The 27,138-nt window shown below is 48.9% G+C and overlaps 1 protein-coding gene across 1 annotated transcript in view; it reads right to left on the bottom strand.

The window, feature by feature from the left end:
* Positions 1-728: 728 nt before the first annotated feature.
* KCNK12 (potassium two pore domain channel subfamily K member 12) overlaps positions 729-27,138 on the bottom strand; it is a 52,116-nt gene continuing 25,706 nt past the window's right edge. Inside the window, exon 2 of the mRNA XM_081068416.1 lies at positions 729-5,992. Within this exon, the coding sequence (XP_080924542.1) occupies positions 5,091-5,992 (902 nt within the window). The 3' untranslated portion in view covers positions 729-5,090. The remainder of the gene's footprint in view (positions 5,993-27,138) is intronic.

Genomic DNA, 27,138 nt, shown 5'->3' with positions numbered 1-27,138 from the left:
GGCGGTTGGAGCTCCATGCTCCTAACTCCGAAGGCTGCCGGTTCGATTCCCACATGGGCCAGTGGGCTCTCAATCACAAGGTTGCCGGTTCGACTCCCACAAGGGATGGTGGGCTGCGCCCCCTGCAACTAGCAATGGCAACTGGACCTGGAGCTGAGCTGTGCCCTCCACAACTAAGACTGAAAGGACAACAACTTGACTTGGAAAAAACAGTCCTGGAAGTACACACTGTTCCCCAATAAAGTCCTGTTCCCCTTCTCCAATAAAATCTTTTTAAAAAAATATTCCCGTGCTTGCCTACACTCCTCTTCAGACCATTGAAATCAAAATCTCAGGGGTGGGATGGTGCAGGAGAAGGGAGGTGGAACTCGAACATCAGTATCTTAAAGCTTCCTTTGGAGAGCCCAGTGCACAATGTTGGAAATCACAGCCATAGTTGCCACCCATCTTCCGACTCCCCCGGTACCCGTTGCCACTGTGCCTTCTTTCTGGCCCTGGCTATCAGACACTGGCCTTGGACCAGTTTGGCCACGCTGCCTTGGAGGTTCATTGTACTCCTGGCTCAGGGGGATGTCACTATTGTTTTGCAGAGTAACTCCTTTGGGGAGCTGCCACCCAGGTCCAATCCTTGAAGCTGGGGTTTCCAGGGGCCCCCTGAGAAGAGGTGTGAGCAGGGAGATGGGGAGGCAGGTGGCTCTGACAGACAGAAAGCAAACAGCTCAGGGGGTGGCAGGCTGCATTTTATTCATCGTTAATTTAAACACCTTTCAAGTCCTCTCTTAGCGCTGCTCAGAAAAATAAATGTATTGTTTAAGACACCCTGCTGGCCTGCCCCACATGCTCTACCCACCCCTCCTGAGAGAACACATAGCATAGAAAATGATGTGTAAAGCCAGGGGAGGAAAAGAGGCTAGAAGAAAGGGGATGAGGGGCTTGGGCCAGGTTAGTGCAGAGATCTCATTGCTTCTCGATGCATAATGAGACTTGCTGGACGAGGGGCTGCATGTGCCTGAAGGTGCCAGAGCTGCTCCAGGGCCAAGAGTCCAGGCCGCGAGTCCGTGCTGAGCCGTCCTGTGGTCTGGGATGGGGTCAGCAGCCCTTCTATGCCTTCCCACCCACAGAATGGAGCAAGCATGTTATACAACAACCATTGCAACAAAGAAGCCCCAGCGCCTCTTCTGGACTCAGAAGTGCCCTAAGCAATCTGTCTGGATGAGCTTTCCAAACAGTGTGCGTGTGGAATTGTGCTTTTTGTTTATTAAGAATGTAAAAAGTTACAGTAAGATGGAACCACCTGGCCCACAGCTCCTGTGGTCTCCACTTCTGTGGGCTGCCATCTGCCTTGGTTCCCCAGAAGCTTCTCCTTTGGCCATGAGGTCTCAGTCACCCCTCACGACAAAGCACTCAGGAAGAGGACATCTGCTAGGAGGCCTGACTGAGGGATGCAGGAGCCTGGGTAAATTCAGCAGCTATTTGCCAGGGCTTGGCTTGGGTTAGGATGCTGGCTTCTGTGTAAAACACAAATTCATGCAAAGTGTACATGAAACTCCCCCAAGGCAGAGAAGAATTTTCCAGGCTCTAGTAGATCTCCAGGGAGTTAAAAACGGGAAATCTTTCTTCTTACAGTGGCCCAGACAAGGATTTTTCCTTGGAGAAAGGGGTTGGTCGCTCTTTGTAAGGCTGGTGTGTGTGTGTGTGTGTGTGTGTGTGTGTGTGTGTGTGTGAGAGAGAGAGAGAGAGAGAGAGAGAGAGAGAGAGAGAGAGAGAGAGAGAGAGATAGTGATATATAATGCTCGTGCGAAATGCCCAGGACTGTCAGGCATTTTCCACAGGCTAAGGACCCAAAACTGAGTCTTCTGACTCCTTCATCAGACAGGCAGGCTCTGGCTACAGTCAGAGGATACAGAGAGCTGACCACCTGGCCTTACTAACTAGCAAGGACACTACGAGTGGCTTCTTTACCTGCCTGCTCAGCTGAGAAGGCCTGGCTGTTCACCAAGACCCTGGCCACTGCGTGGCCACAGCCCGGTGTCGGAGTTTGCCCCGGTGTTGGAGGGGTGAGTGTGGCCCTGAAGTTAGGAAGCGACTCCTGGAGCATGGGGGAGTGGTAGAATGCAGTGAGCAGACAGCTGTGGGTCAAACTGGAGCCCCCTATGTGATGGGAGAGGCCACAGCATCTAAGAGAATGGAGCCCTTAGCGTGAGGTTTTGAAGAACCTGCACCAAAGAAAGGGGTCCCTATCGATGTCACTGTTTCTGAAATGATGGGAGGACCCCATCCGTGCTTGTCAAGGAGTTCCGGTTCTCAATGCGTGCCCTCAAGCAGCATGTCAAAGAAGCCCTTTAGATGTGGGTCTAGCCTCCATTAATCCCCTGACCTTGGGAGTCCGGCTTTTCCCAGGGAGCATCCCGGGCATCTAGGGCACTGAGTCTTTGTCCTGAGGTGAAGGATGATGATGTTCTGAGATGGGAGGAGGGAACCAGGGGAACATGGGCAAAAATACACACGTGCCACTGGATCCTGAGCTACCATTGTACGTTGGAGAACTGGTGTTTCTCTGGAAGGTTGGTGAGAGGAAAGGGTCCTTCCCTGTTCCCTCAAACTATGCCTAGGATTTCTTCAGAAGCTTGCCCAAGCTGCCTACCATCAATTTCTTCCAAAGGCAAACCACAGGAAAAGAAGTCACAATGCTAAGGCTGCAGCATGAGTGATTTAGAACAGACTTTAGGAAGCACTGCTGACAGAGAAGACTGCCAAAGAAGGTACTGAGTTTTTCTTCTCTGGAGCCTGGTCCTGTTCCCTCCTCTGGGGATGGAATTCTGTGCAGTTCTGTGTGCTGGTCAGCAGGGTCCCCTAGACACCTCTTTGGCCTGTCTAGCTCAAGGAGCCTCGATGGCTGGGTCTGAAGCCTCCTGTGCTGTTTCTGGGGTGCCCTTCCTTTAGGCTGCTGCTATTTCCCCTGCTATTAAGTCCTCATAATCTAGATGCCTCTGTTATGGGGATCTCTACTTCCCTCTCTGGAGGGTTCAGATCCCCAAGTTATTTTTCGTTGTCTAGGTGACACTTCTCATTTTCCTTTGCATCTTTCCTTCTTTGAAGGGGATAAATCTGACACTGTGAGAGGGCCCTGCCCTAGAGAACATGTGCCTCTCTGAGCGTACAGTCCCTTCAGTGTGACGGCAGCCTTCACTCAGGCACCAGCGGGGGTGCCCACGAGCTGGCCTGACTGACAGTCACCATGGATCCAGGGAGCGGGGCTCATCTGGAAACCTACTCTCAGGACGCAGCAACACTCACCTCTCTCCTCACCGCTCTGCCTCACTAGCTTTATCCCCAGGTTAGGGCCTGTGTTTAATAACCAATCCCAACTCAAATTAGAAATCACACAAAGTAGCTGGAGAATCACTCAGATCCCAACGCATTTTTTTTTCCTGCCATGAACTAGAAGGGGAAAGAGGAGGTGACAATCAAGCGTGACTCTTAATGCTGTGTGTATGTGTGTGTGTGTGTGTGTTTTCCAGGCACATATGCTTCCCTCACTACCAGGGAGGGAGATTTCACTGCTTTCGATGCCTCTCCTGCAGACGGTCTGAGGCGTCCGGTTCTTTTTTAAGACTCCCCGTCAGAAGCTGTATATACTGGGGGGTCCCAGTGTGTCTGATTAGACTCTGGCATTGATCCTTGGGATAGTCATCTTTTCAGATGAGAAACTGGGCTGAAAGGATGGGCATCTGGTCTTCCTCCAGGCCAGTGACTCCTCTGTGGCAGAGGGTAAGTCTGGGAGAAACTGTCCCTCAGCTTGAGCAAAACCTGAATCCTAATACTGCTTCCATCCACCTGTCCTATCAGCTAGCTGCTCCCTCCCGCCTTTCTCCACCTCTAGTACACACTGTGCGTGGAGGAAACAAATTCACTTGATAACGAGTTTAGAACAGGGTTTAGAATGGGATGTGTCCCAAAAACATCTGGAGGCAAATTCTCTGACATGTGTAGGATGGCTGCTCTGGGTTTCTGGTGCTGCAGGCCCTGGTGCTCCAAGGGTGCAGCTGGCACAGCTCTGATTCAAGGGGGCTGGGGGCTGCTGTCTGTACCCTCAGGCTCTCTAAAATGAGAAAGCATTGAACTGATAATCGGGAGTTAAGAAAGAAAAATCCACACCCACAAAGCAAAATCTTGTCTGAGAAGACTCAGACGTTCCTGGTTAATGAGGAAAAGCATTCCGGTGGATGATGTTGGTGAAAGAAAGGAGAATTAGGGGATTCAGAGATGCATCTGGAGCCTCCGAGGTGAGGCAGGGGAAGCTGAGCAGAGCTCCTCCTGCCGTGTTCCCCTCCCAGCAGGCCATCCTGGGCTTCCCTCATTAAAAGTGGCTGCCCTGTGTGCTGTGCTGAGGGGACTAACTCCAGGCTGAGAAAGGCCAGCTAAGCCCCTTACCAAGGCAAGTTCCAAATCTCAGGGAAATGCCACAGTCCGCAAGTTGGTGCTGTTTCATGTCATTGCATAATACTACAGCGTTCTGTGTGTGTAGCCGCTGTTCTATACATACACAGCAGGAGGTAACAGATGGCTCTCCCCACCCCCACCTGTCAAAACTGTGACTATATCACTTCTGACGACCAGAAGGAATCTGCTAGGCTGGGCCAGGATTCTAAATGCTGCGGAGGTAATTCAGAGCCATGAAAAGTTGCACCATATGTTTTGGGGTTGCCGGCTGCTTATGTGCATGGGGGCCGGGTTGAATGCCAGTCTGCAAAACCCAGGGCTGGCACTCTCCTCCCTGCAGTATGCACCGGGTGAGGGTCGGGGGTGCCACTTTTTCTCTCCCTGGAGATTCTGCTGGGGGTCACGGTTCTCCAAGAGGGGACCCACAAGGAAAACAGGCTCCCCCTAAACCTGTTCTTGATAACATCAGGCCTGGCCAAATAGTATTTCTTTTTTTAAAAAAAGTTGTGTTTTTTTTTGGTTTCATTTTATTGGATAAAGATTAAGAAAGCGCCAGCGTCTGAGAGAAAGAAAGCGAGCCACGCCCGGTGGCACGCCAGCCTGGCGAGGGTCCCTGGCGCGGCGGGGCGGGCGGGTGGGCGGGTGGTCTACCTGGAGGCGCTGGTCTCGGCCAGGCGGTTGTTCATGATGCCCAGCGCGCCCACGCCGCCCGAGAAGCCGTTCTGGCGCGTGTTGATGCACACGCTGCGCGGGTAGCCATTGGCCGTCTCGGACAGCTGCTTTTGCAGCAGTGCCAGCGACACCTTGTTGGAGGCCGTGAGGTCGCGCATGGAGATGAGCTCGCCCGACAGGCGGCGGCCCTCGGCGTCGCTGTCGCCCGCTGTGGGCTCAGCGCCGAGCGTGGCCAGGCGGCGGCGCAGCCGGGAGCCCGGGGTGATGGCGTTGCGCCGCGCTAGGGGCGCGCCGGGCGCGGGGCAGCAGCGCGCGCAGCAGCGGCAGCTCAGCTTGCGCAGCATCCAGTTGAGCACCTGCTTGATGAGGATGGAGATGACGTTGAAGAGCGAGTAGATGCAGCACACGCCGAGCAGGATGAAGAGGAAGTTGCCCAGGCGGTAGAGCCCCTGGTTCCGGTAGGCGGCGTGCTGGCTGCTCACCAGGTCCCCAAAGCCGATGGTGCTGAAGGTGACAAAGCAGAAGTAGAGCGAGTCCACGTAGTCCCAGCCCTCCACGCTGGTGTACATGGCCGAGGCGCAGCACGAGAGCAACACGGCGAACAGGCCCAGGATCAGCAGCACGTGGTACACCGAGGGCTTCCAGCCCGCCAGGCAGTCGGCCTCCGAGAGCGCCGAGCCGCGGCGGAAGGTGGGGGGCAGCAGGCCACTGCGGCGCAGCTGGCGCTCCCGGCAGGCGCGCATGATGAAAGCCAGCAGCGAGATGATGCGCTCCAGGAAGAGGTTGAAGAACAGGATGGTCCCTGCGCAGCCGAACAGCCCGTAGGCGATGAGGAAGGCCTTCCCACCCACAGTGGCGGGGGTGGTCATTCCAAAACCTGTGGAGATAGGGCAAGGGTCAGCGAGGTCCCTTCTGGGCCCGGTCGCTGTGCGTATGCAGGCGATGACATGGCTCCTATCTTGAGTGGCATCACTCAAGTGTAGGGGCCACAGTACTTAGACATTTCTCTCCCTGGTGGCACTTGACATTGTTTCTGATCTTGGCAACTGGTAAACTGATGGGGAACTCATGGCCCCTCCTGTTGGGGATCTATAAATCAAAATGGGTGGGGCAAAACGAAACAGAAACCGCTGCAATACCTACAAAGCAAGTGTCACCTGCTCTCCCACCCCTCAGTCAGTTTTGTAAGGTAACCATTGGCATATCTGGGCCTTGTTAGGGTAGAATTCCATGAAGTCTTCATCATATGGAATTTCTGAGGACCAGGGAGAGTATGTTCAGTCCAGGTAGCTCTATTGGATGGTCTCTGAAAAGGGGTTTATGAAACTGACAAAAGGGTTGTTTGAGAATGAGTCCACAACCTTCCGAGTGAATGTGGCTGGGCCATTGGGTGTCGCTCCTTCTTACCCAAAGACCACCATCACCCTTGCTCGCACTTGTGGCCAAGGGAAAGGCTTTGGCTCAGTGGGGTCCTGTGCTGCATGTAATGGGGTCGCCTTTGTCCTAGGAGGTCGGCTCTGTGCCTGGGGAGCTGCTTCTTGCTTTGAATTCTTAAAAATAAGTCCAACACTTGCTCAGTGCACAGTCTTTAAGGGAGATTCTTTATGAATTGAGTTTTGCGTAATGCTTGGCTTACCACTAGTGTGCTCAGTCCCTCCAAACTGTGAGCTCAACCTGCTGCTGGCTTTAGTCTCTTTGATGGACCCATGGCTGCCTGACTCTGGTTATGGGAGGGGGTTTAAAATCTTGGTAGGAAGATTCCCTTCTGCTTGGAGTCCGAGCTGAAAATGGATCATCTGTCTGAGCAGCTTTCAACACCTCTGCAGCAAAAGGTCAGGGGCACCCCAGTTTAATTCATAACCAATGTCAAGAAGGCTGCCTCTGGCCAGCCCTGGGAAACGGGGGAGGAGAGTTTTGTCTCCTTTGGCTTACTATTTCCTTAAAAGGGTCAGAGAAAATATTTTTTCAGAGTAATTCCTTAAACCTGTGTGCTAATCCCATTTCCCTGAAAATAAAACCTAGCCAGACAATCAGCTCTAATGCTTCTTTTGAAGCAAAAATTAATATAAGACCTGGTATTACATTATTATATTACATAATATAATATAATATTACATTACATTATATTATATTATATTGTAGATCCGGTCTTATAGTAAAATAATACCAGGTCTTCCATTAATTTTTGCTCCAAAAGACGCAGTAGAGCTGATTGTCTGGCTAGGTCTTATTTTCGGGGAAACACATGGTCATTCTCTAGATTCCCTGGAGGAAATGCCCACTTGCCTGACCATGATTTTGATCTTATGCCTAATGATTCAAGTTAGGAGGAAACATTATGATGACACCCATGTTGAGGAAGATGGAATATATCCTTACATTCAGGATTTGTCCACAAGAGAATGAAAACCCAAACTAGCAGTGTAACCAGGAATTTGATAGAGGGATTTTGCTACACTTTAAAGCCAAATTCAAATTCTTGAGTTTGTTAAAAAAAAAAAAAAATCAGCTCCGAATCTATAGTATTTCTCCCTTATCTGTACGTTCACTTTCCGCAGTTTCAGTTACCCATGGTCAACCACGATCTAAAGATATTAAATGGAAAATTCCAGAAATAAAAAAATTCGTGTAAGTTTTAAATTGCGTGCCGTCCCGCGTGGGCCATGAAGCATCCGTTTGTCCATTGTATCCACACTGTATACCTGCTACCGGCCTCTTAGTCACTTAGGAGCCATCTTGGTTATCAGGTTGATGGTCCTGGTATCGCAGCTCCTGTGTTCAAGTCACCTTATTTTATGTAACAGTGCCACATTTACATAACTTATAAGTGTATTCTAACTTCCATTTTATTAGTTATCATTAATCTCTATTGCGCCTAATTTATAAATTAAACTTTATCATAAGTATGTAATAAGTATAAGAAAGAAACAGTATATATAGGGTTTGATACTATCTGCATTTCAGGCATCCACTGGGGGTCTGGGAACGAACATATCCCCCAGGGATAAAGAAGGACTACTGTATATGGCTCTGTGGGGAGTGAGAGTGTTTGTATTTGTGTGTGTGTGTATGTGCGTTTATAAAGAGTCCTAGATCAATAACCCAAAAGTCCAGCAACATAACTTACTCACGGTCTGTTCATAAAAGGGAATACTATATAGCAACAAAAAAGCACGCACCATAGCTCGTTGCAAGAACATGGATAAATCTCGTAAAAAGAATGTTAAACAAAAGAAGCTGGACACAAAAGAATACACTCTGGATTCCATTTATATATAATTAAAAACCAGGCAAAACCAAACCATGATAATTTTTTTAGGGATGCACACTTGGATGGTAAAATTATTAAGAAAAATCAAGGAAGATTTTTTAACAGAAGTCAGAATTGGGGTTTCCTCTAGGGGTGGCAGGGGGCAGTGACTGGTAAGGGATACAGGGGGCCTCTGGATGCTGGAAATGGTCTGTTGACCTGGGTGGTGGTTACATGGATATTATTTGCATAGTAATTTGTGAAACTCTGTGCTTTATGAGGGTTTTTTGAGGGGGTAATCTCATGATAAGGTAAACTTTTTAAAATTCCTAAACTGTTCTAACTGTAAAAGAGACCTTAATTCTGACCTACCCCTCACTATATAGGTGAGGGAGCAGGGGCATAGGGGACATGACCTATAGTTTTTGGGAGATAGGCGCCATACATGTGTCCTGGCTTCTAGCCTGGTGCTTAGACCATTATATACAGCACTGCTCTACTCATGTAGGGTAAACAGCACCTCTGGTAGAGGGATCACTTGGCTAAATTCCCCCCAAAATGGACAATCCTGAGCCTGGAAAATTAATACTTTGCCTAACTAACAGAATGTTGACTGGGATTTTCCTATTATTTAGGATTTTCAGCTCAAAGCTAAGAGTAACATGTGGTACGCTAACCCCCCATTATAATGAGAAGTTCTAGATAACTCCATATTGAATTACTAGCACAGCAAAATGGGTCTGGTAACTAGCACCCCCCACCACCCACCTCCAGGCTGTACTGAAAGGATGGAAATTACCCAGGGATAATGGGATATGGGCGTGGAGTAGGAGAGTTATTGGTGTGGGGGTGCTGTGGCACCCTTCTCCTACACCCACGCCAAGTGACGGAATGTGGTCACGAGAACCTCAGGCTGCAGCAAGAGGAGAGACTGCAGCTCACCTCCCAATGGGTGCTCCCTGAGCTGCAGACATTCTCAAGCCCACCCAGGGGCCCTGGAGTGGAGCATGGTGAGCGTCCTGGGGGAGCCAGGGGTGGCTCCTGTGCTGGCGAGTTGGGTGGCAGGCTGACTGGAGCAGCCCACAGAGGCAGGAAGAGGGCGGCAGTGGGGGCATCTGTACTGTTAGGACTCATTGCCTCACGGGTGTGTGAGAGTGACATGGGTCAAGTGGACATAGCGGAAGGCAGCCAGATCTGAAGAGATCGAGAGGCCCTAGCAGTGAGAGGCTGATGGGCAAAGGGCTGCAGACAGAATGCAAGGTAGTCAAAGGAAGTACAATGGAGAGGACACCACCCACTGAGGGAATGGTGCAGGGCAGTGGTCCTTGGGGTGGGGGGTGTCTTCAAAGACTCATACATGGGCCCCATGAAAGGACATGTCTGTCCTAACAGTAGGCATTGCTGTACCACCAGCAAAAGCCAAGAAATTAGGATAGTGGCACCAGTGACATAAGGCCAAGAGCAAACGGATTACCCCTCCAGCACTGCAGGTCCCTGCAGGTCCCTCAGCCATGGGTCGGCCAGAGTTGGAGGGAGAGGTTGAGCTTTGATTAGAAGTGAATTCAAAGATTTGATTTAGATTGAACATTTGAGAAAGAGTCTCGATTTTAAAACTGCCAGTAAAACACTTTTATAAAAACACTATTTGGAAAAGTCTAGCTTCTACCCAAGATGTTGTTAAGAGATCCAAAGGGGGAGTTTTTTAAGACAATAGATAAAGCCACTTCCTATGTTGGCCCATTTAATAAACTGGTTCCACCTACATTCGCTCTGGCTGTGGCGAAGGCCTACCTCCCACCCAGCAGTGTCCGCTCCCAGGTATCATGTCACCTTTCTCCACAACAACCTGGGAGGGAGGCAGGCCCCCAGTTAACAGGAAACCACAGGTCAAGGGGTTACGTAGCTGCCAGGGCCCACAGCCCAGAAATGTTAGGGCTGATGTCTAACATTCACGTTCTTTCCACCACCCCAGACTGTCTTCTGACAGTACGGCAGGGCCTCCATGCCTCTTAGAAAACCGAATTGCAGTCCTTCAGGGCTGGCAGCCAGGAGAGCACTTTCATGGAGGGAAGGTAGCTGAGCCTCAGTCACAACTTCTGTCCCCAAGAGCCCTCTGTCCTCTGGTGGCTATCTTCCCACTGATTGTTGCTGGGCAGAGGGGCCACTGCTCCTTCCTGGATGGTTCCACGAAGGGGGATCCATCACCCTAAGACAGGTGGCACTATTCAAACGGGACTTGACCCAGGGATTGGGGACAACAGGAGGAATGCGACACAGAGGACACCACTGCTTTTGGCTCACAGTCGGGCTGGTTGCTCACAGGCAGGGTACTCATCTGCCCCTTGGAGTCCCCACAGGACTGCTTCTGCCTGACCTACCCCCTCTGAGTCAAAGGTCATCTCCTCCATCTCCGGAAGCATCCTCAGATTCCTCCAAACTCCGCCATGTCTAGACTCCTGGCTTCCACCTCAGGGAGCCCTTTGAAGTCTGGTTTCTTACTGAGGATCTGTCCTCCTGGATATCTCTGATGACAAAACTAGACCTGAGACCTGTTTTTCCACCCACCATTCTCCATTCCCACAGGGGATGGTCTTATGCTAGTGCCTCTGTATGGCAGCACCACCAGATATGCAGCTGGGAGACCAACATGCACCCACTCATTCCTCAGCAAACACTAACTGAGGACCTACTTGGCAAGCCTCTCGCTAGGCTCAGGGATACGGTAGAAAACTAGGCAGATGTAGTTCCTGCCTTCATAGTCTCTGGACTACCTTGGAGATTTTGTACAGAGCCTCACCCCTCTGCTGTCAGCACCTCATCTCTGGGCCAAGGCACAGCTTTTCCCTGCTTCCCCCACATGGAGGCTGGGCCAGAACTTGGCCTCGGGTCTCCTCCATGACCACAGGCCCAAAATGATGCCAAATGCTTGACTGGCTGTGGCACTGTCTGCCCAGAATGAGTGGCCAGGCAGGTCATGAGGTTCTCTGACAACACGGAAGGCACCCAATGCCAGTGTCCATCTCACTGCCCCAATTCCTGAGGTCGGACTCCTGTGTCTGCTTTATGTCCTTTTGCTTCCCTACAGACCACACTGTCAGCTCAGCTCTAGAGACTACGTAGAGAGGGCACGGTCTATCCTCCGTCCCCATCAGTAGACTCAGAGCTCTGGTGGGGGGCGGGGTGCTGAGGCCCTGGGGTCAGGCTTCTTGCTGAGAGCAGTGGGGTCCCTGCCTGGGCTGCTGCCTAGCTAGATGCTCCCCAGGGTGGAGGAGCCAAACCCAAAGCTCTGGTGATCCGCAGGAGTCCAGGCTGGCTCTGGAGAGGGGCCTTGAAGCTTCAGGCAGAGAAAAGGCAAACCCAGCCAGCCTGAGAATCCCCTCCTTCCCCAGTCACATCCTGCAGAGGCGTAATCTGTCCCCGGGTTCACACCAAGCCTGCTATTTTGTTTATGCCACAATTGATCTGTCATCCCAGTTTGCAAAGAGCAGACACTTGGGGGCTTTATTATGCCACTTTGACAAAAGCTGTGAAGCTCGTTCCCACAGCCTGCCTGGTGCTGCCTTCGCAAATGGGGCCCCGAGTGACAGGGCCTCCGGAATTCAGTTCAAAGAGCCTGGAAGGGAGATGGGGAGCCCAGCACTGATCTCTATCAGGTGGCTCCACTGGAGCCATATCCAGTGGACACATACAATCCCTCCAGCCACCCTGTGAGGGAGGCCTCATCAACCCCAACAATGCAGGCCAGGACATGGGCCAAGGGAGGTACGGGTACTCGCCCGAGTTTATGGTTAGTAAGTGGCTAAGCGGACCCTGAAGCCCTTCCCACTGCGCCAGATGGGAAGTTTTGGCCCATCACATTGGGGGCCTTTTCCTGTTGGCTCTGCAGTGTCAGTGTCAACTCTGAGGAGGAGAAATATAACTGAGAGTCCAGTCCAAGGATACTTTTGAGAGTAAAAGGGCATTACTAATAATTACCCAAGGACAGCATGTGTAACCAGAGCTGTTCCACGCAACTGGGGTGTCTGAATGACGTGCAGGTTCCAAGGTAGGCCCCATGCCAGAGGTTTATTTAGTGGGCCAGGGGAGGGGCCCAGGAATCTGCATTTTAACAAACGTCCCCTGATGATTCTGATGCAAATGGGCTAAAGCTCTTCTTTTAAGAAACAATGTTATAAGTTATCCCTGGTGACCTTGCTGGTTGGAGTCTTCCCAATTTCAAATATTTTGATTCGCATTTCTTTTCTTTAATTTCAGTTTCATTGGGGTATAGCTGGCATAAAATTGTAAGATATTTAAAGTGTACATCACGATGCTATGTTGATTTATATTTCAAGTGATCTAAAATCCTTGTGATGGACATTGTTATCTATCTCTTTAATAACCATTACCCCCACCATTAACCTTATAGCAGCCTGTCCTCTTAGAGAACTGACTCAACTCGAAGGGCACCATTAGTCTAGGCCTATCAGGATTATCCAGTCCTTTGCCATGATTGGCTCAAGGATGGGTAGGCCTAAGCCAATCAATGCAGGGCATTTCTGTGGCTAGAGAGATTGGCTCAGGAATGGGCATGTGACTCCATTCAGGCCAATCAAATGAGAGAAGAACTTCTCTGATACTTTCTGGGTTAAAAACTTCTCTCTTTAAAGGAGAGCTGCCTTGCGGACTGAGCAGGAGATAGCACCAGGGGTGGTTGGCAGCCATCTGTGGCCATGAGGAGAAGCCAGCCTTAGGATGAAGATGATACTACGTATAGGAGGCTGAAAGAAATGAGGCCTCAGTGACCCTATGAGCTATCAAATCAAACTAGCCGTGCTGCCCAACCTACCTCTGAACTTCTAGTTGCATGAACCCATAAGTCCCTTTTCCTGCTTAAGCTTTCTGTGACACGCAACCGAACACACTCCAACTGGTGCCAATGATTAATGGCCTGGTTAAGCAGCCCAGTGCCAAGGAAATAGCATAGACTTGAACTCAAAGGTTTGACTTCTATTGGGGCCTTCATCAGCCAAGTGATTGAAGCAAGTCCCTATCACTAAGTCCTCTGAGCCTTGATTTCTTCGTCTGTAAAATGTAAACCTCCCAATGTGAACCCTTTTTGTGAATTGTAATATACTCTGCCAAAGTGTGTTCCTCATGAAGAGATAACAGACTTAATGGGGAGGTGGGGAGAATTCCCATGATTTTTTTAAAAAAATGGATTAAACAAAGTGAAACAAGTTTATTTACTGCAGGACTTTTCAGGGAGTTTACTGTGTTGTGACTTATGAATCCAAGAGGGCTATGCTAACACTTATCTCATGTGACTTGAGTGTTTCCAGGAATAATCTTTGGGAAATGTTGCACTCTACCCTCATGAAGAATTAAGGATGAGACACTTAACAACATACACGAGGATTTCCCACATTTTAGAAAAGTCACCGTGACACTGCAATGCCTAGAACAGTGCCTGGTATGTGGAATGTGCTTTGGCCACGTTTGTTGAATGAGTGGATACTCCTAGACTCTCACTTTGCTTGTTTGGAGTAGTGATTCTCAGACTAGAATGCCTAGATTAGATTTTGGGGTGAGGCTCACAATTCTGCATTTCTAACATGGCCCCAGGTGATGCCATTGCAGCTGGTCAGTGAACTTTATTTTGAGTAGCAAGCACAGATGACTTAATATTAATTACTTAAAATTAATATTAATTACATTTTGGGGCCTGTCTTCACCATGATATTGGAAACCCTGTAAGGGCCACCTCATATTGACTATCTTGAATTAGGCTGCCCAGGTTTGAATTCTAGCTCCACCACTCCCTAGCTGTGTGTCTTTGAGCAAATCAATGAACCTGTCTATGCCTCAATTTCCTCCTCTGTAAAATGGAAATAATAATATACCTATCTCAATTATTTTTGTAATAGAGTTAATATATGTAAAACACTTAGAACAGTACCTCACACATTAACAAACCCTTAATAAAGGTTTATGAATCTTTCTACTCTCTACAGTGAATGAAGAAATCTTGTATAAATTAGGCACTGATGGTTATTTGCTGGATGAATGACTGGGAGTAAACATTTTAAGAACTTCTAAAGGCTGAAAGTTAAATATCAGAGAGAGTGAGGGAAAGCTGAGGTGTGGGGTCTGTGGGCAGGGGATGGGAAAGGACGCATTAGGGTTGCCAGATAAAAACACAGGTCACCCAGTTAAATATGAATTTCAGATAATGAATCATTTTTAGTGTATGTCCCATGTAATGTTTGCGACAAACTTATACTAAAAAATGATTGTTTGTCTGAAATTCAAATTTAACTGGGAGTGCTGTATTTTTATTTGCTAAATCTGGCAATCTTACCCATGGGCCCACTTGTCTGCTAGGTACACTCCTCACTCCTCTGAGAAGCTTTTCCCAACATCCCCATATCACCTGATCCTTCGTGACTGGCTGGAGGAGGGATTAACAACCTCACTTTAATACCGTGTTTCCCAGAAAATAAGACCAGGTCTTATATGGTATTTCCCCGAAAACAAGACCAGGTCTTATATTAATTTTTGCTCCAAAAGACGCATTAGGGAGTATTTGCAGGGGATGTCTTATTTTTTCATGTACAACAATCCACATTTATTCAAATACAGTCATGCCATCTTCTTCTGGAACATCGTCATCACGTACTAAATGCGTCCGTCTGGCTGACGATCTTCACTGGGGTTTATTTTTGGGGTAGGTCTTATTTTCAGGGAAACATGGTAATCAAGAAGTCTGAAGCTCAGAGCAGGCTGGGCCTTGCCCCAAGCCAGGCCAGCAGCCACGCCTTCCAGTGCCCCTCCCTCTCCAAACAGGGCCAGAGAGAGATGTGGGGTGGGCTGTGTGGGGGAGGGTGGGGCTGCCATCAGCCTGCTCTGTGGCTAGAGCCATGACACTGGCGCTCCTCGGGGAGAAAGAGGAAGCTACTGGCCACACTCCATGGAGGAGGGCGGGACCTGAGAGAGCACTGAGCCAGAGAGACATCCCTGGGACATGAGCCTCAGCCCTGGAACCCCACGGCTGCCCATTTCATCCTTATCTAAGTCACTCCCTGGGGAGGACAATCAACCAGGCTGGAGAAGCCCCAAACCTTTTTTTTGGGAGGGGTGGGTCTGGAAGAACGGCTGGGCAAAGTCATTAAGGCATTCAGTGAGGAATGAAACCTCGGAGGGGTTAATAATAGCTGACGTGTTGAGCCGTCACTATTTCCAGGAACTGTGCCAAGACTTCATGTATATCAGTGCGTTTCATCTTCACAACAACTCCATGAGGCACTGGGTTTCATTCATTTAAGTCACAGCGTTTTCCTTGAATTTTAACATCCCTGAAATCAGGATGCATCTTACAATCAATGACCTGGCATAGTTTATTTGATAATATTTTGAATTCTTAATGGCATGCAATAATGGTGCATTTATAATTGACGGTGTTTTACATTTAATGAATGACAATGGGAATTATTGTCATCCCCAATTGTAACATTAATAAACAGACTGAGATTGAATAAAGACTCTGCAGTTAAATGACTTGCCCAGGTCCCAGAACAAGCAAGTGGCAGAGCCCAGATTTGATAGTAGAGGAAGTAGCTTGCGCTGTGATGAGGGAGAAAGTCAAATGCACAAGAGTTCAGAAGAAGTAGGTTGTTTCTGGCTCAAGGAGCAGGTTTTCAATTTGGTTACACAACAGAATCACTTGGGAAACTTAAAACCATCCCCAAGGACCGGGTACACGCAGACCAACTTAGGTCAGAATCAGCTGAGGCCCTCCTGGCGGAGTGACTGGGAAAGACTTACAGAGGAAGAGGGATTTGTGCTCAGGCTGGAAGGGTAGGTGGGATTTTGAGAGAGAGGAAGTAGAGGCATGGTTTGAGAAAGGTGTGCCCCGCTGGGAGTGCACAGGACCAGCCGTGTGAGGGGTTCACCATGGCCAGTTTCCATGTGCAGCTCGGTGTCTGGCCCACAGACAGCATGCAGTACCTTCTGCCAATGGAGTGGGTGAACCTGTGGAAGAACAAGACAGAACTTCCTCTCCACCTCATACTGGGGCTGAACTTACAGGAGATTTGTGGGAGTGAGAGCATTACCTGGCGCCTCTAGGAGCTTCTCCAGCACCTGAGCCTAGCATTTGGCAACATGCTTTGCTTTCTAGAAACTGACAAGCTCTGGAAGCCTCCAGCTGCAGAAGATAAAGTCAGCAAGTCTCCATTCTTGTGGCTTGGGAAGGGCCAACATCACCTTTGTTGGAGAGCTGAGAGCAGAAGATGGGAGCAGGGGCTCTGACATTAGACTACGGCACCTCCACTTGCTAGTGGGGCAACGTAGAAATGTTACCTCTCCTTCTAAAAACTGCCGACTTGGAAGGTTGCTGTGAGGAGTGAATGAGGAGGTGGTTCCTACATGCTTCCCACAGTGCCGAGGACATGGTAAGCACTCAAAACGCAGCAAGCTTAATTAGGAAACACCACAGGCGAGGCGTGGCCCTTGCATCACAGCTGACGTGCCACGCTGTTTCACCTGACACGGGCTATAAACAAGTGCTGATTAGGAATTTTGGCAGCAAGGAAAAGCTCTCCCCAGGACCGAACCAATTCTACCATTGACTTGCTGTCCTTCCACCTCCCTGGGCCTCAGTTTCCTCAGTTGTTCCCGGTGACTGGCAACATCCGTTCTGGGCTTGCTTCAGACTCAGGGCTCTGAGCTGGGTGGGGCGTCCAGCTAGAGGGAGGCCCCACCTTCTCCAATCCCAAAATTGAGTGTGGCTGAGGGGTGGGGGATACTGGAAAATGGGACTGCTGTGGAAAAATGAGTACTGTGGGCTGCTCTAATTGTTGGCATTTGTGGATTTGTCTATATTGCAAACTAGTTGGACAGACAGCTTCCTGAGGGCTGTGAGCTTGGTTTCCTTCACTCCATAGCGGATTTGGGGCTGGGCTCATATTGGATGCTTGATGACTCAGGCCAAAGAGGCACTGGCCAGCAAGACACTTGGAAAAAATGGGCTTCTTCCCATTTTCCTGTTTGCTTTTGACTTGTTCTGTGGGGGCCTTTTAGGGTTGACCTTCTATGTTTGATGAGAGCAGGAGAGCATGCAGGGGTGGCTGAGAGGGCAGGGGGGCTTGGAGAAGAAGACTGAACCCCATAGGCTGCAGGCCGGTGATTTTTAACATTAGGAAGGTTTTGGTAAATTATGAGCAATGGGTAAGCGACACCGAGAATCGGCTTTGAACCGTGGCACTGCTTTCCTCACCAGTGGGGCTGACATGAACCTCCCCCCAGTCTGGGCTTATCTGTGGGATTAAGGTTTTCTCTCCTCACCAGAAATCATTCAGCAAAATGAGTTATTAAAAGCTGGTTAACTACTCCTGCCTCCGGGTAGCTTCTGATTAACAACCTCTCCTGGGGAGCAGCTGTCAAGCTCAGGCCCCGTGGAGCTGGCTGAAAGATGACTCATTTACATAGAGCCCATCCTGCCTCCCTCCCCATCCCCCCCAGATCTGTCCCTGTCTCTCTGATGACTAATCCTTTTCAGGGATGAGATCACCACCCCTCCTGCCCCTCACAAAAAGAGCAGAGCCCTAGCCTCAGCCCAGGATTTTGGGAGAAAATGGAATCCATGGCCAGGGAAGGCAGGGACGGTCCCTGATGGGACAGAGGCCTGGCCAAGAGCCTGGAGTTGGGGCAGTGAGATGAGGAAAGCCCGATGTCTGCCCTGTCCCTGTTCCTTGCTCCCCTACCACAGGGTCCCCCCCACAAGGCTGTGGTAGGGCACATGCAGCCTCTCAGAAGGGCAGACAGACCTGGCTGTGGGGCGAAGACAGGTCCATCCACCTCTCCTTGGAAGTGTCAATACAAGGTCAAGTGAATCACATTTTACCTCAAATCATTTATCATAGAGGAGCCGAGTTTTAAAAAGGAAACCTATGGTGGTTCCTGTTTAGCAAAGACTCCTGCTCTCATGTGGACAGTTTCAACTCTTCTCAGTCAGTTCAGTTTTTATATAACTGGAGAAGCACCCCTCATCCCCAACCAATGGGAGGAGGGCCTCCGTGCCCAGGTTGAGGGGAGACGTACGGAAAGGGGCCGAGTGCCTGAGAAGTTAAATTCCAAGCCTTCTGGACACTCAGTCAGGCCTGGGGTCCACTCCTCAGGTTCTGGATCTATCTAGCCAAGGAGTTGTCCCAGCACTTGCCTCCTCCCCCCACCTCTTCTCACAGCAGGCGGCCTGGTCGTCTGCAGGGAGGAGTGATAAAGGTGAGAAGGCATGATGGAAACAAACCCACACTTTAAAGCTCCAGTCAGGAAAGTTCTCTAGAGGGTCGCTGCAGAACCCTACATCAACAGTGCTGGCACGCTGACACGCCCCCTCCCCTATAGGTCAGGGAACCGAAGGGTCTCTGTTAGGGCCTGGCTGGGTCAGGGCGGTCTGGACTTGTGGCCCCTACACTGAGGCTAAGGGGTGAGGGGCACCCCTCCTCCACACCATGTGGGGGCCAGTTCCCAGGGCACATTCCGCTCTCAGCTGCCTACAGGGAAGGGAGGTTGATCCCTGGCTCACAGGAAGTGAGGGATGGAGGGGCTGAATTTATGGAGCCTTTGGCCCCGCTCACCCCGCACTCTGCTGGAGCTTTCACAGTCCTATTCCCAGAGCAACTCCTGGAGGGTGGGGGGCGGGGTCATGGTCATTATCCAGGTGAGGAAACCAACGCTCAGAGAAGTAATGAGTGAAATAACACCACCAGCATGCAGCTCCAAACCCCACCTACGTCTCTCTTTCCATTCTACTTCTTGAGGTCCGATTCAGCCTTTGGTTCAGAGAATGCAACTGTGATTTTGCTCTGAAACATGGAAACAATTGGACAAAGCCAGAGACTTGACCAAAATACCTGCCCTGGGTCCGTGGCATGAGTGCACCAGATTCCGAGCGACAGGAGACAGGCTGGGGCTCAGTGGTGTCAAGGACCTTGTCTAAGATCACAGAAAATGGCACAACTGGGATCCCTACTCAGCTCTGGCCAACTCCAAGTCCCACTTCCTTTCACTCATCACGTGGCTTTAGCCCCTCCCCTATTCACACAGAGAGGCTCTGATGACCTGGGAGGCAGACTCACTGGTTTCTCTCTCCTACAGTTCCGTTCTGCACATTGTCCCAGATCAGCCCTGGCGAAGCACAGTTCTGCTGGGATTACTCTCCTGCTCATACCATACCGAGCTCTTAACTGACAGGAGGATCTAGTGTTTCTTAGACCAGCATTCAAGGCCCTGACCCACTATTTTTTGCACCATCTCCTCTCTTTGAACCTTCTTCTTCAGGCCCTTGGATTCCCTCTGTGATCTATTCACACACACACACATATTCATTTGTCAAATATTTACTGAAAGCCTGCTCTGTGTCAGGCCCTGTGGGGATATGAGGTGAGCAAGACAGGCAGAACCCCTCCCTGCACAGAACCGAGTGTCCAGCAAATGTTATCAGGGATGTTCTCTCCTCCATGCCTTTGCACCCACCGTTCCACACTTTTCCAGGTCTGCAACCACTTAGCTCCATCTCAGCCATACACATCCCGTTCATCACCGGGCAGCCCTTCAGCTCATGGCCCCTCCACTAGTGACTGCTGTCCCGGAGCACTCGTTAACCCTCTGAGTTTTCCTGTGTTGTCTTGTCAATAAGGACACAACCCATGTCTTACATGCCCTCTCGCCCTCTATAATGTAAGTGCTAAATTCCTGACAGAACTGGCAGTTTGTCGCATGGTCACAGGCAGGTACTGTAACAGAAATATGGTTTCCATCTTAGTTTTAGTTAATTCATCTAACGTGTTCTTGAGGCCTGCTACGTGCCAGGCATGGGGCTGGCGAAGGCATATGCTGATATGTGTATTGTCCATGCCCTGCAGCCAAAGGCCACCAGGAACACACCCCCAGTTGAACAGAATTGAGTGTACCGACTCATTGTGACAAGGGAGACTGCACCATGGGGACCTGTGGGGCATCTAAGTCAGCAGGTAGGAGAAGGAACTTATTTTGGATTTGGGCTTGGTGAAGTGATTTTGGGGAAGGCTCAAGGAAGCAAGGCTTTGCTCTGGATTGGCCACTGCCATCGATCAGGGATAATTCTAAGGTTGGGTGTCACAATAATTCTTACCCAGTAGATGGGAATAATGGAGCAAGACCAGAGCTGTGATTGGTGAAGAAGCAGCAGTTGCTCATATTAATCAGAGAGAGGTGTTTGGTCATTTTTGTGGTTTGGATGGTGTGCTTATTTGGTCTGTGTTCAGAGATGATTATGGGTGAGTGGTCTTGTTTTCATCTCCCTCCATCATGGCCATGAAGTGGCTTTGTCTGACGTAGCTGTCCTGTGAAATGGCTTATGTCCAACATCAGAGCACCCCAACCTCGCTGTGAGCACCAGGCTGGTTAGTTCCCTGCTCTCAGGGGCTGCTTTTGTCTTCTCAAAATGGTTCTTCACTCAGCATTCCATCACAGCATTTTATTGGATGCCATTCATTGTTTGTTTTTAAAGAAATTCCTTCCAAGTCTTCCAATTTATTTGGTTATATCTGTGCATGTGTGTGCACACACATGCATTTAATTCCATAGATGGAGCACACCTCTAGGTTGTGAAATATGGGTGATTTTTATTTTTATTTTCTTCTATATGCTTTTATAAATATTTCACATTTCCTGTGGTACAAACAGGGTAGTTACTACTTTTGAAACCATAACTTGTCCTCCAACAAGCATTGTTATTATTTTTTTTTAATTTATAAAAATGAATACGATAAGGTCCTTGTTCTCAAAAGAGTGACCGTGATACCCTATGAAAACAAGAGCATGTGTGAAGTGGGATACCAGAAACAAGGGAAGAGGCCTGGGAAGGCTTCCCAAAGGAGGTACTGCTGGCTGAGTCATAAAGATGCTTGGCCAAGCAGGTGGAGGTGGTGGGGAAAGGCCTGGGAGGTCTGGGTTGGGATGAGGATTCAGGGGTCATATGGATAAGACTGCTCAGGGAACATGTGCAGTATGAGAACACGGGCCTCGGGAATTCCAGCATTTAACCAGCAGAGAGGAGCCTGTGAGGATGCTTTAATTTCCTCAATAAATATTTATTGAGGACCTACTATATGCCAGGCACGGTGCTAAGCCCTTGAGATACATCAGTGATTCAAACAGACAGAGTTCCCTGCCTCCTGAGGCTGGCACTTCAGCATGGGAGATGGGTAATAAACCACAAACACAATACACAAGTAAATTATGTGCTATGTTCGAAAGTGGTAGGTGCTGTGAAAAGAAGAAAAAAACCAGAGCTGGCTACATGGCTGGGGGTTGCTGTGGGATTCAAGGAAGCGGGTTGTGGTATTAAGTGGGGTACGTCAGGACAAGCCTCCTAAGGAAGTACAATTTGATGAAGGACTGGAAGGAGGTGACATCTGGGGTAAGAGTGTTTCCCGCCAGTCCACAGCCAGAGCAAAGGCCCTGAGGCAGAGCAGCTGGAGAACAAGAGAAGAGGGAAAAAGAAATAACACACTGGACAAAGATTAGTCAGCAGCTCTCTCATGGACACTCTCAGGGCAAAGGTTAAGTTAGAGAAATGCCCAGAATATGAGAAAAACTTATCACTCTCTTTTTTTTTTTGAATTAGAGATAAACAGATAAACCAGTGGTTTTATAAAAAGAGGAAGAAATATAATAAATGATTCAAGTAGATTTCAAATGACAATGGAGATATTGAATACAAACGATGACTGTCTTTTTTCCTCTATCAGCAGAATTTCATGCCATTCTAGAAGGAATTAAGATTGTAAGAACAACGATTAACATTTTAAATAGCTCTGGACAGTGAATAGGGCAAAGTTTTAGATCTTATCACATTTGCTCATCACTATAACTCAGGAAAGAGAATGTCATCCCTGTCCCCATTTTATAGATGATCAAATTGAATCCATGGGAAGTAATGTGACTTTGAGTCTGCGCCCAAATTTGTTGCCTCCTATCTCTCAGTCTCATCTCTAAAGCCTGACATCTTTCAGTTATAACAAAGGAAATACTTGACAGCATATCAGTTTGTGTTTTGTATGCAGGGGTGTATATGATCTCAGTCAATGTTTATCTATTAAAATTTTACATGACAGTGATAATAATAATTTAAAAAAAAAAAAGCCAGTCTCTCTGGCTGCTCTGTTGAGGACAGCCTGCAGGGTCAGGATCAAGGAGTCCAGTTGGGAGGCGGGGGCATCAGGCAGGTGGGGGTGGCCCACAGCAGGGTGGTAGCAGAAAGGGACTAAAGAAGGGACACAAAAGCAGGAGAGAACAAAGTCACCAAAGCCAGAGGAGGCAAGTGGTTTGAGAAGCAGGAATGAGGGGGCAAGAAAACTTCTAGAAGGATCTAGTAAGACAGAAACCTAACAGTTCCCCTGGGCTTTGGCAACTAGGAGGAAGCTGGCTCTAAGCACGAAGGGAGGGGGCACAGCCTCACGGATGCCAGATTGCAGGGGCTGTAGAAGATGCTGAGAGGGGAAGGAAAGGACAAGCTAGTGGAGACTGCCTTTGAAGCAGCTTCCTGGGGAAGGCTAAGCTTACACCCACCCCTGGCAAGGCTCAGGGTCAAGACAGGCGTTTCACTTAACCTCGGGGAGCGTCATGGACTGTATGTTTGTGTTCCTCCAAAATTGATATGTTGGAATCCTAACCCCCAAGATGACGACTCTAGGAGGTGGGATCTTTGAGAGGTTATTAGGCCATGAGGGTAGAGACCTTACAAAAGGGACCCAGAGAGCTCTCTCATTCTCTTTCCACCATGTGAGGACACAGTGAGAAGGCAGCCATCTGAAAATCAGGAAGATGGCTCTCACCAGACACTGAATCTGCTGGCACCTTGATCTTGGACCTCCCTACCTCCAGAACTGTGAGGAATCAATGTTGGTTAAGCCACTCAGCCTATTGGTAGATTTGCCATAGCAGCCTGAATGGACTAAGAGAGGGAGGTTGAATAACTTGCCCAACTTTCAGAATATGGCGGTTAAAATCCCAGGTCCTGTGGTGGGAGATCCGGGTTGCGTCTGGTCCCCACCGCTCCTTCAGAGCACTTGCCACAACTCCATGTCCTTATCTAGCCAGTGGAGACAGGATTACCTCACAGAGTGCCTGTGCGGCTTAGAGGGGACGGCACCTGTCCTCAGCAAAGTGCTTGGCAGCATAAATACTCAGTAAATATGCTCATTATTAAGGCTACTCACCCCACGAAGGACAGAGAAAGGAGAAGGCCTAGCTGGGCAGACCTCTGTCTTGGAGAAAATAGAAATGATGGTCCAAAATTTCCTAACAGTATATCAAGTGTCAGATCTTCCTTTGAAGGCATTCATTCCCTGTCTTAGTCTGTTCGGGCTGCTATAACAGAATACCATACACGGTGGCTTATACACAACAGAAATTATTTCTCACTGTTCTGGAGACTACGAAGTCTAAGATGAAGTCACCTGCAGATTTGGAGTCTGGGGAGAGCTCGCTTCCTGGTTCACAGACAACGTCCTTTCTCTGTAAGCTCACATGGTGGGCGGGGGGAAGGATCTCTCTGGGACCTCTTTATAAGGGCTCTAAACCCACCCATGAGGGCTCTGCTCTCATGACCTAATCACCTCCCAAGGGCCCCACCTCCTAGTACCATCACCTTCAGGGTTGGGTCTCAACATATGAATTTTGGCACAGGGGACACAAACATTCAGATCATAGCCTCTCACTCACATCTACACTCACTTGGTCACTCACTTTTATAATATCATGAAGTACCTACTAGGTGCCAGCCATGAGGTATGTTCACTGTACTGAGGAGCTTACTGTCTGGCTTGGGAAATGGGGAGCACAGGGTCACCCCACTGGGGGCTGGAGACCCTGGGAAATCCCCTCTTGTAGGGACTCTAAATGTCATCTCGACATTAAGTCAGGTCACCAAAAAATAGCAACGATGGACCATGTTATCCTTGCTCTATACAGAAATGCTTTCACTATGGTTTAATGTTTCACTTCCAGCCTTTAGGGAGGGATGGTGGAATCACCTTTTTGAAAAGGTGACTTCTTTGTCTTCTGCAAAACCAAAGAAAAAATATCATTGCCCATGTCCCTTATTTAAAGATGCATGAAATTCATTTCTCCTTGAATTCAGGATCGGAAGTGTTGGTTTCCCAGGGGCACTTGGGCCCCTGCTCTCTTTTCTGGAATGCTGAGTGCCTAGTTTGCCTGCACAATGGAAGTTCCGAGCCAATGTAGTGATTAATTGTTTAGGACCGTGTCCCAGCAATTGGTATACTTCTCACCCATTTTCAATTATTTTTCAGCTTCTGCCATCCCTCCCTCCCCCTTCCCTCGTCTTCTTTCTTCTGTCCACAACATTTGTTAAACACCTGCTATGTGCAAGCACTGTGCTAGGATTCAGCCCTGCCCTCTCAGAGCTTACAGTTCTATTTATTCTGGTTTCATCACTTAAATTTGTTCTAATCCTTTGTGGAAATAAGATGGGTTTTAGTCATATATAATAAGAAAGAGCAATTTTCAGAATTCTTCAAGTCACAGTAGTCCCATCAAATACAGGCATCTCTATCTCTAAGATGGTCTTTAAAATGCATACCGACTCTCCTTCACTCAGCGAGGTTCTGACGTGTTTCAGTCTGAAGGCAGGGGATGGCCTCATGAACTCTTGTTCCCACAAATTCATATGCTGAAGCCCTAACCTTCCAGTACCTCAGAATGTGATTGTATGTGTTTATAGGGCCTTTAAAAAGCTAATTAAGGTAAAATGAGTTCATATAAGTAGTCCCTAAATGTGAGTGGTGTTCTTATAAGAAGAGATTAGGACATAGACACACACAGAGAGAAGTCCATGTAAAGACACAAGAGAGGACAGCCCCCTACATGTCAAGGAGAGAGGCCTCAAAACACACCAACCCTGCTGACACCTTGATCTTGGACTTCCGGCCTCCAGAACTGTAAGAAAAGCCGCCACCCAGCCTGTGGCACTTTGTTATGGTGGCCTGAGCTGTCTAATGCAGCCCGTTTGCTCGCCTGCAGAAGCCCTGCATTGCTGCACCTTGCTCATTCTGTTTTACTGCAGCCGTGGCAGCAGGGAGCTCAGATGCAAAGCTTAGTTTCTGAGCCCTGATCAGGAGGCTGTGTTTATATTTATCCTGCTAACTGCAGGGGACTGTTTATACCCAGAGCAATAACCTCCCAGGCGAGATGGGGGTAGCCAAGGAACCAGCTGCTTCTGTCAGGCCTGCTGGGTTCCTCCCGCCTCATGCACATGCTCAGGCCCTGTGGTTCTCATGTGCCACCTCCTTCAGCCTCTCTCTGATGCCAGCTCTCCTCACCCCCACACGGGACTTGGACTCCAGGAGTGGAGTCTGGTCTTCCTGGAGCACAGGGGGATTGCACAGAGAATAACTGCTTCTCACAAGCTCTCCGGAATGTGCACAGCCCAAGGACTGGTGCCTTTGCAAATGAGTCACAGTTCTAGTCTCATTCAGATCTAACACAATACCGGGTATTTAGTAGGTGCTCAAGAAACAGAATAAGAAGGAGTTTTGATTTTTAAAAATAACAGTAGTCCACCCACATTCATGACTTAACTTTCAGTTGTTTCAGTTATCTGCAGTCAACCTCCATCTGAAAATACAGAGGGTGCCAAAAAAATGTATACACATTTTAAGACAGGAAAAAACTGTATTAAAATTGTAATACTCAATATATACCGATAACAAAAGATGAATACGAGTCATATGTATACATTTTTTTGGCGCCCCTGGTATTAAATGGAAAATTCCAGAGATAAACAATTAGTAAATTTTAAATTGCACACCGTTCTGAGTAGCATGATGAGATCTCACACCATCCGTCTCCACCCTGCCCAGGACATGAATGACCCCTTTGTCCAGCATATCCAGGCTGTATACGCTACCCGTCCATTAATCACTTAGCAGCCATCTCCAGTATCAGATTGACTGTCGTGGTAGCGCAGTGCTTGCATTTTAATAATGGCCCCAAAGTGCAAGAGTAGTGATGCTGTCAATTCAGATATGCCAAGGAGTAGCTGTAAAGCTAAAGAAAGCCGTAAAGCTTTCTTTAAGTGAAACGGTATTAGGTACAGGAAAAAACTCAGCATGTAGGGTTTGGGACTATCTGCCATTTCACGCGTCCAAGGATAAGGGGAGACTACAGTTATCTAGACTCACACCTTCATAAACTGTAAAGTGTCTCTGCCCCCCATCCTCCCTTCCTGGGAACTCTCAGGGGGAGGGTCTCCTGGCAGTGGGTGCCAGCCACCCTGGGCTTGTTCTGGGGTCTTACAGCTGGGTTGAACTTTCTAGGACCTAAGAGAGGTTTCAGCTGGAGCCTGGCTACACTGCACAGATTCTTGTTTTATCGGAGAAACCAGTAGTGCACAGGTCCTCAGCAGGGGACCTGCTGTGAGATGAGAGTACCAAAGCCGGGTGAAGGTGCCCCTGCTTCTGCTGCCTGCAAAGAATTCAAGTATGCGGGGAGCCAGTGCATGCCACAGTGACCAGCCAGAAAATACAGAAAAGTTACAGGTTTTCAGTGCGGGCTAGTGAGAACACTTGATATTCCTGGGTGGGTAAATATATGGGTCAGTCTATACATGGACATGTGGATATGATCTTTTTAAAGGAATTATTTGATGTGGGGACTTTAATTTACTTGAGCAGGCATATCACTATAACTGAAAAAGAGCACTGCCTGAGCATTACCCTGTTTCCCCG

Source organism: Rhinolophus hipposideros (genome assembly GCF_964194185.1).
Source record: "Rhinolophus hipposideros genome assembly, chromosome: 12".
NCBI lineage: Eukaryota > Metazoa > Chordata > Mammalia > Chiroptera > Rhinolophidae > Rhinolophus > Rhinolophus hipposideros.
Note: the sequence above shows the minus strand (reverse complement) of the source record. Positions and strands in the feature narration are given on the sequence as shown.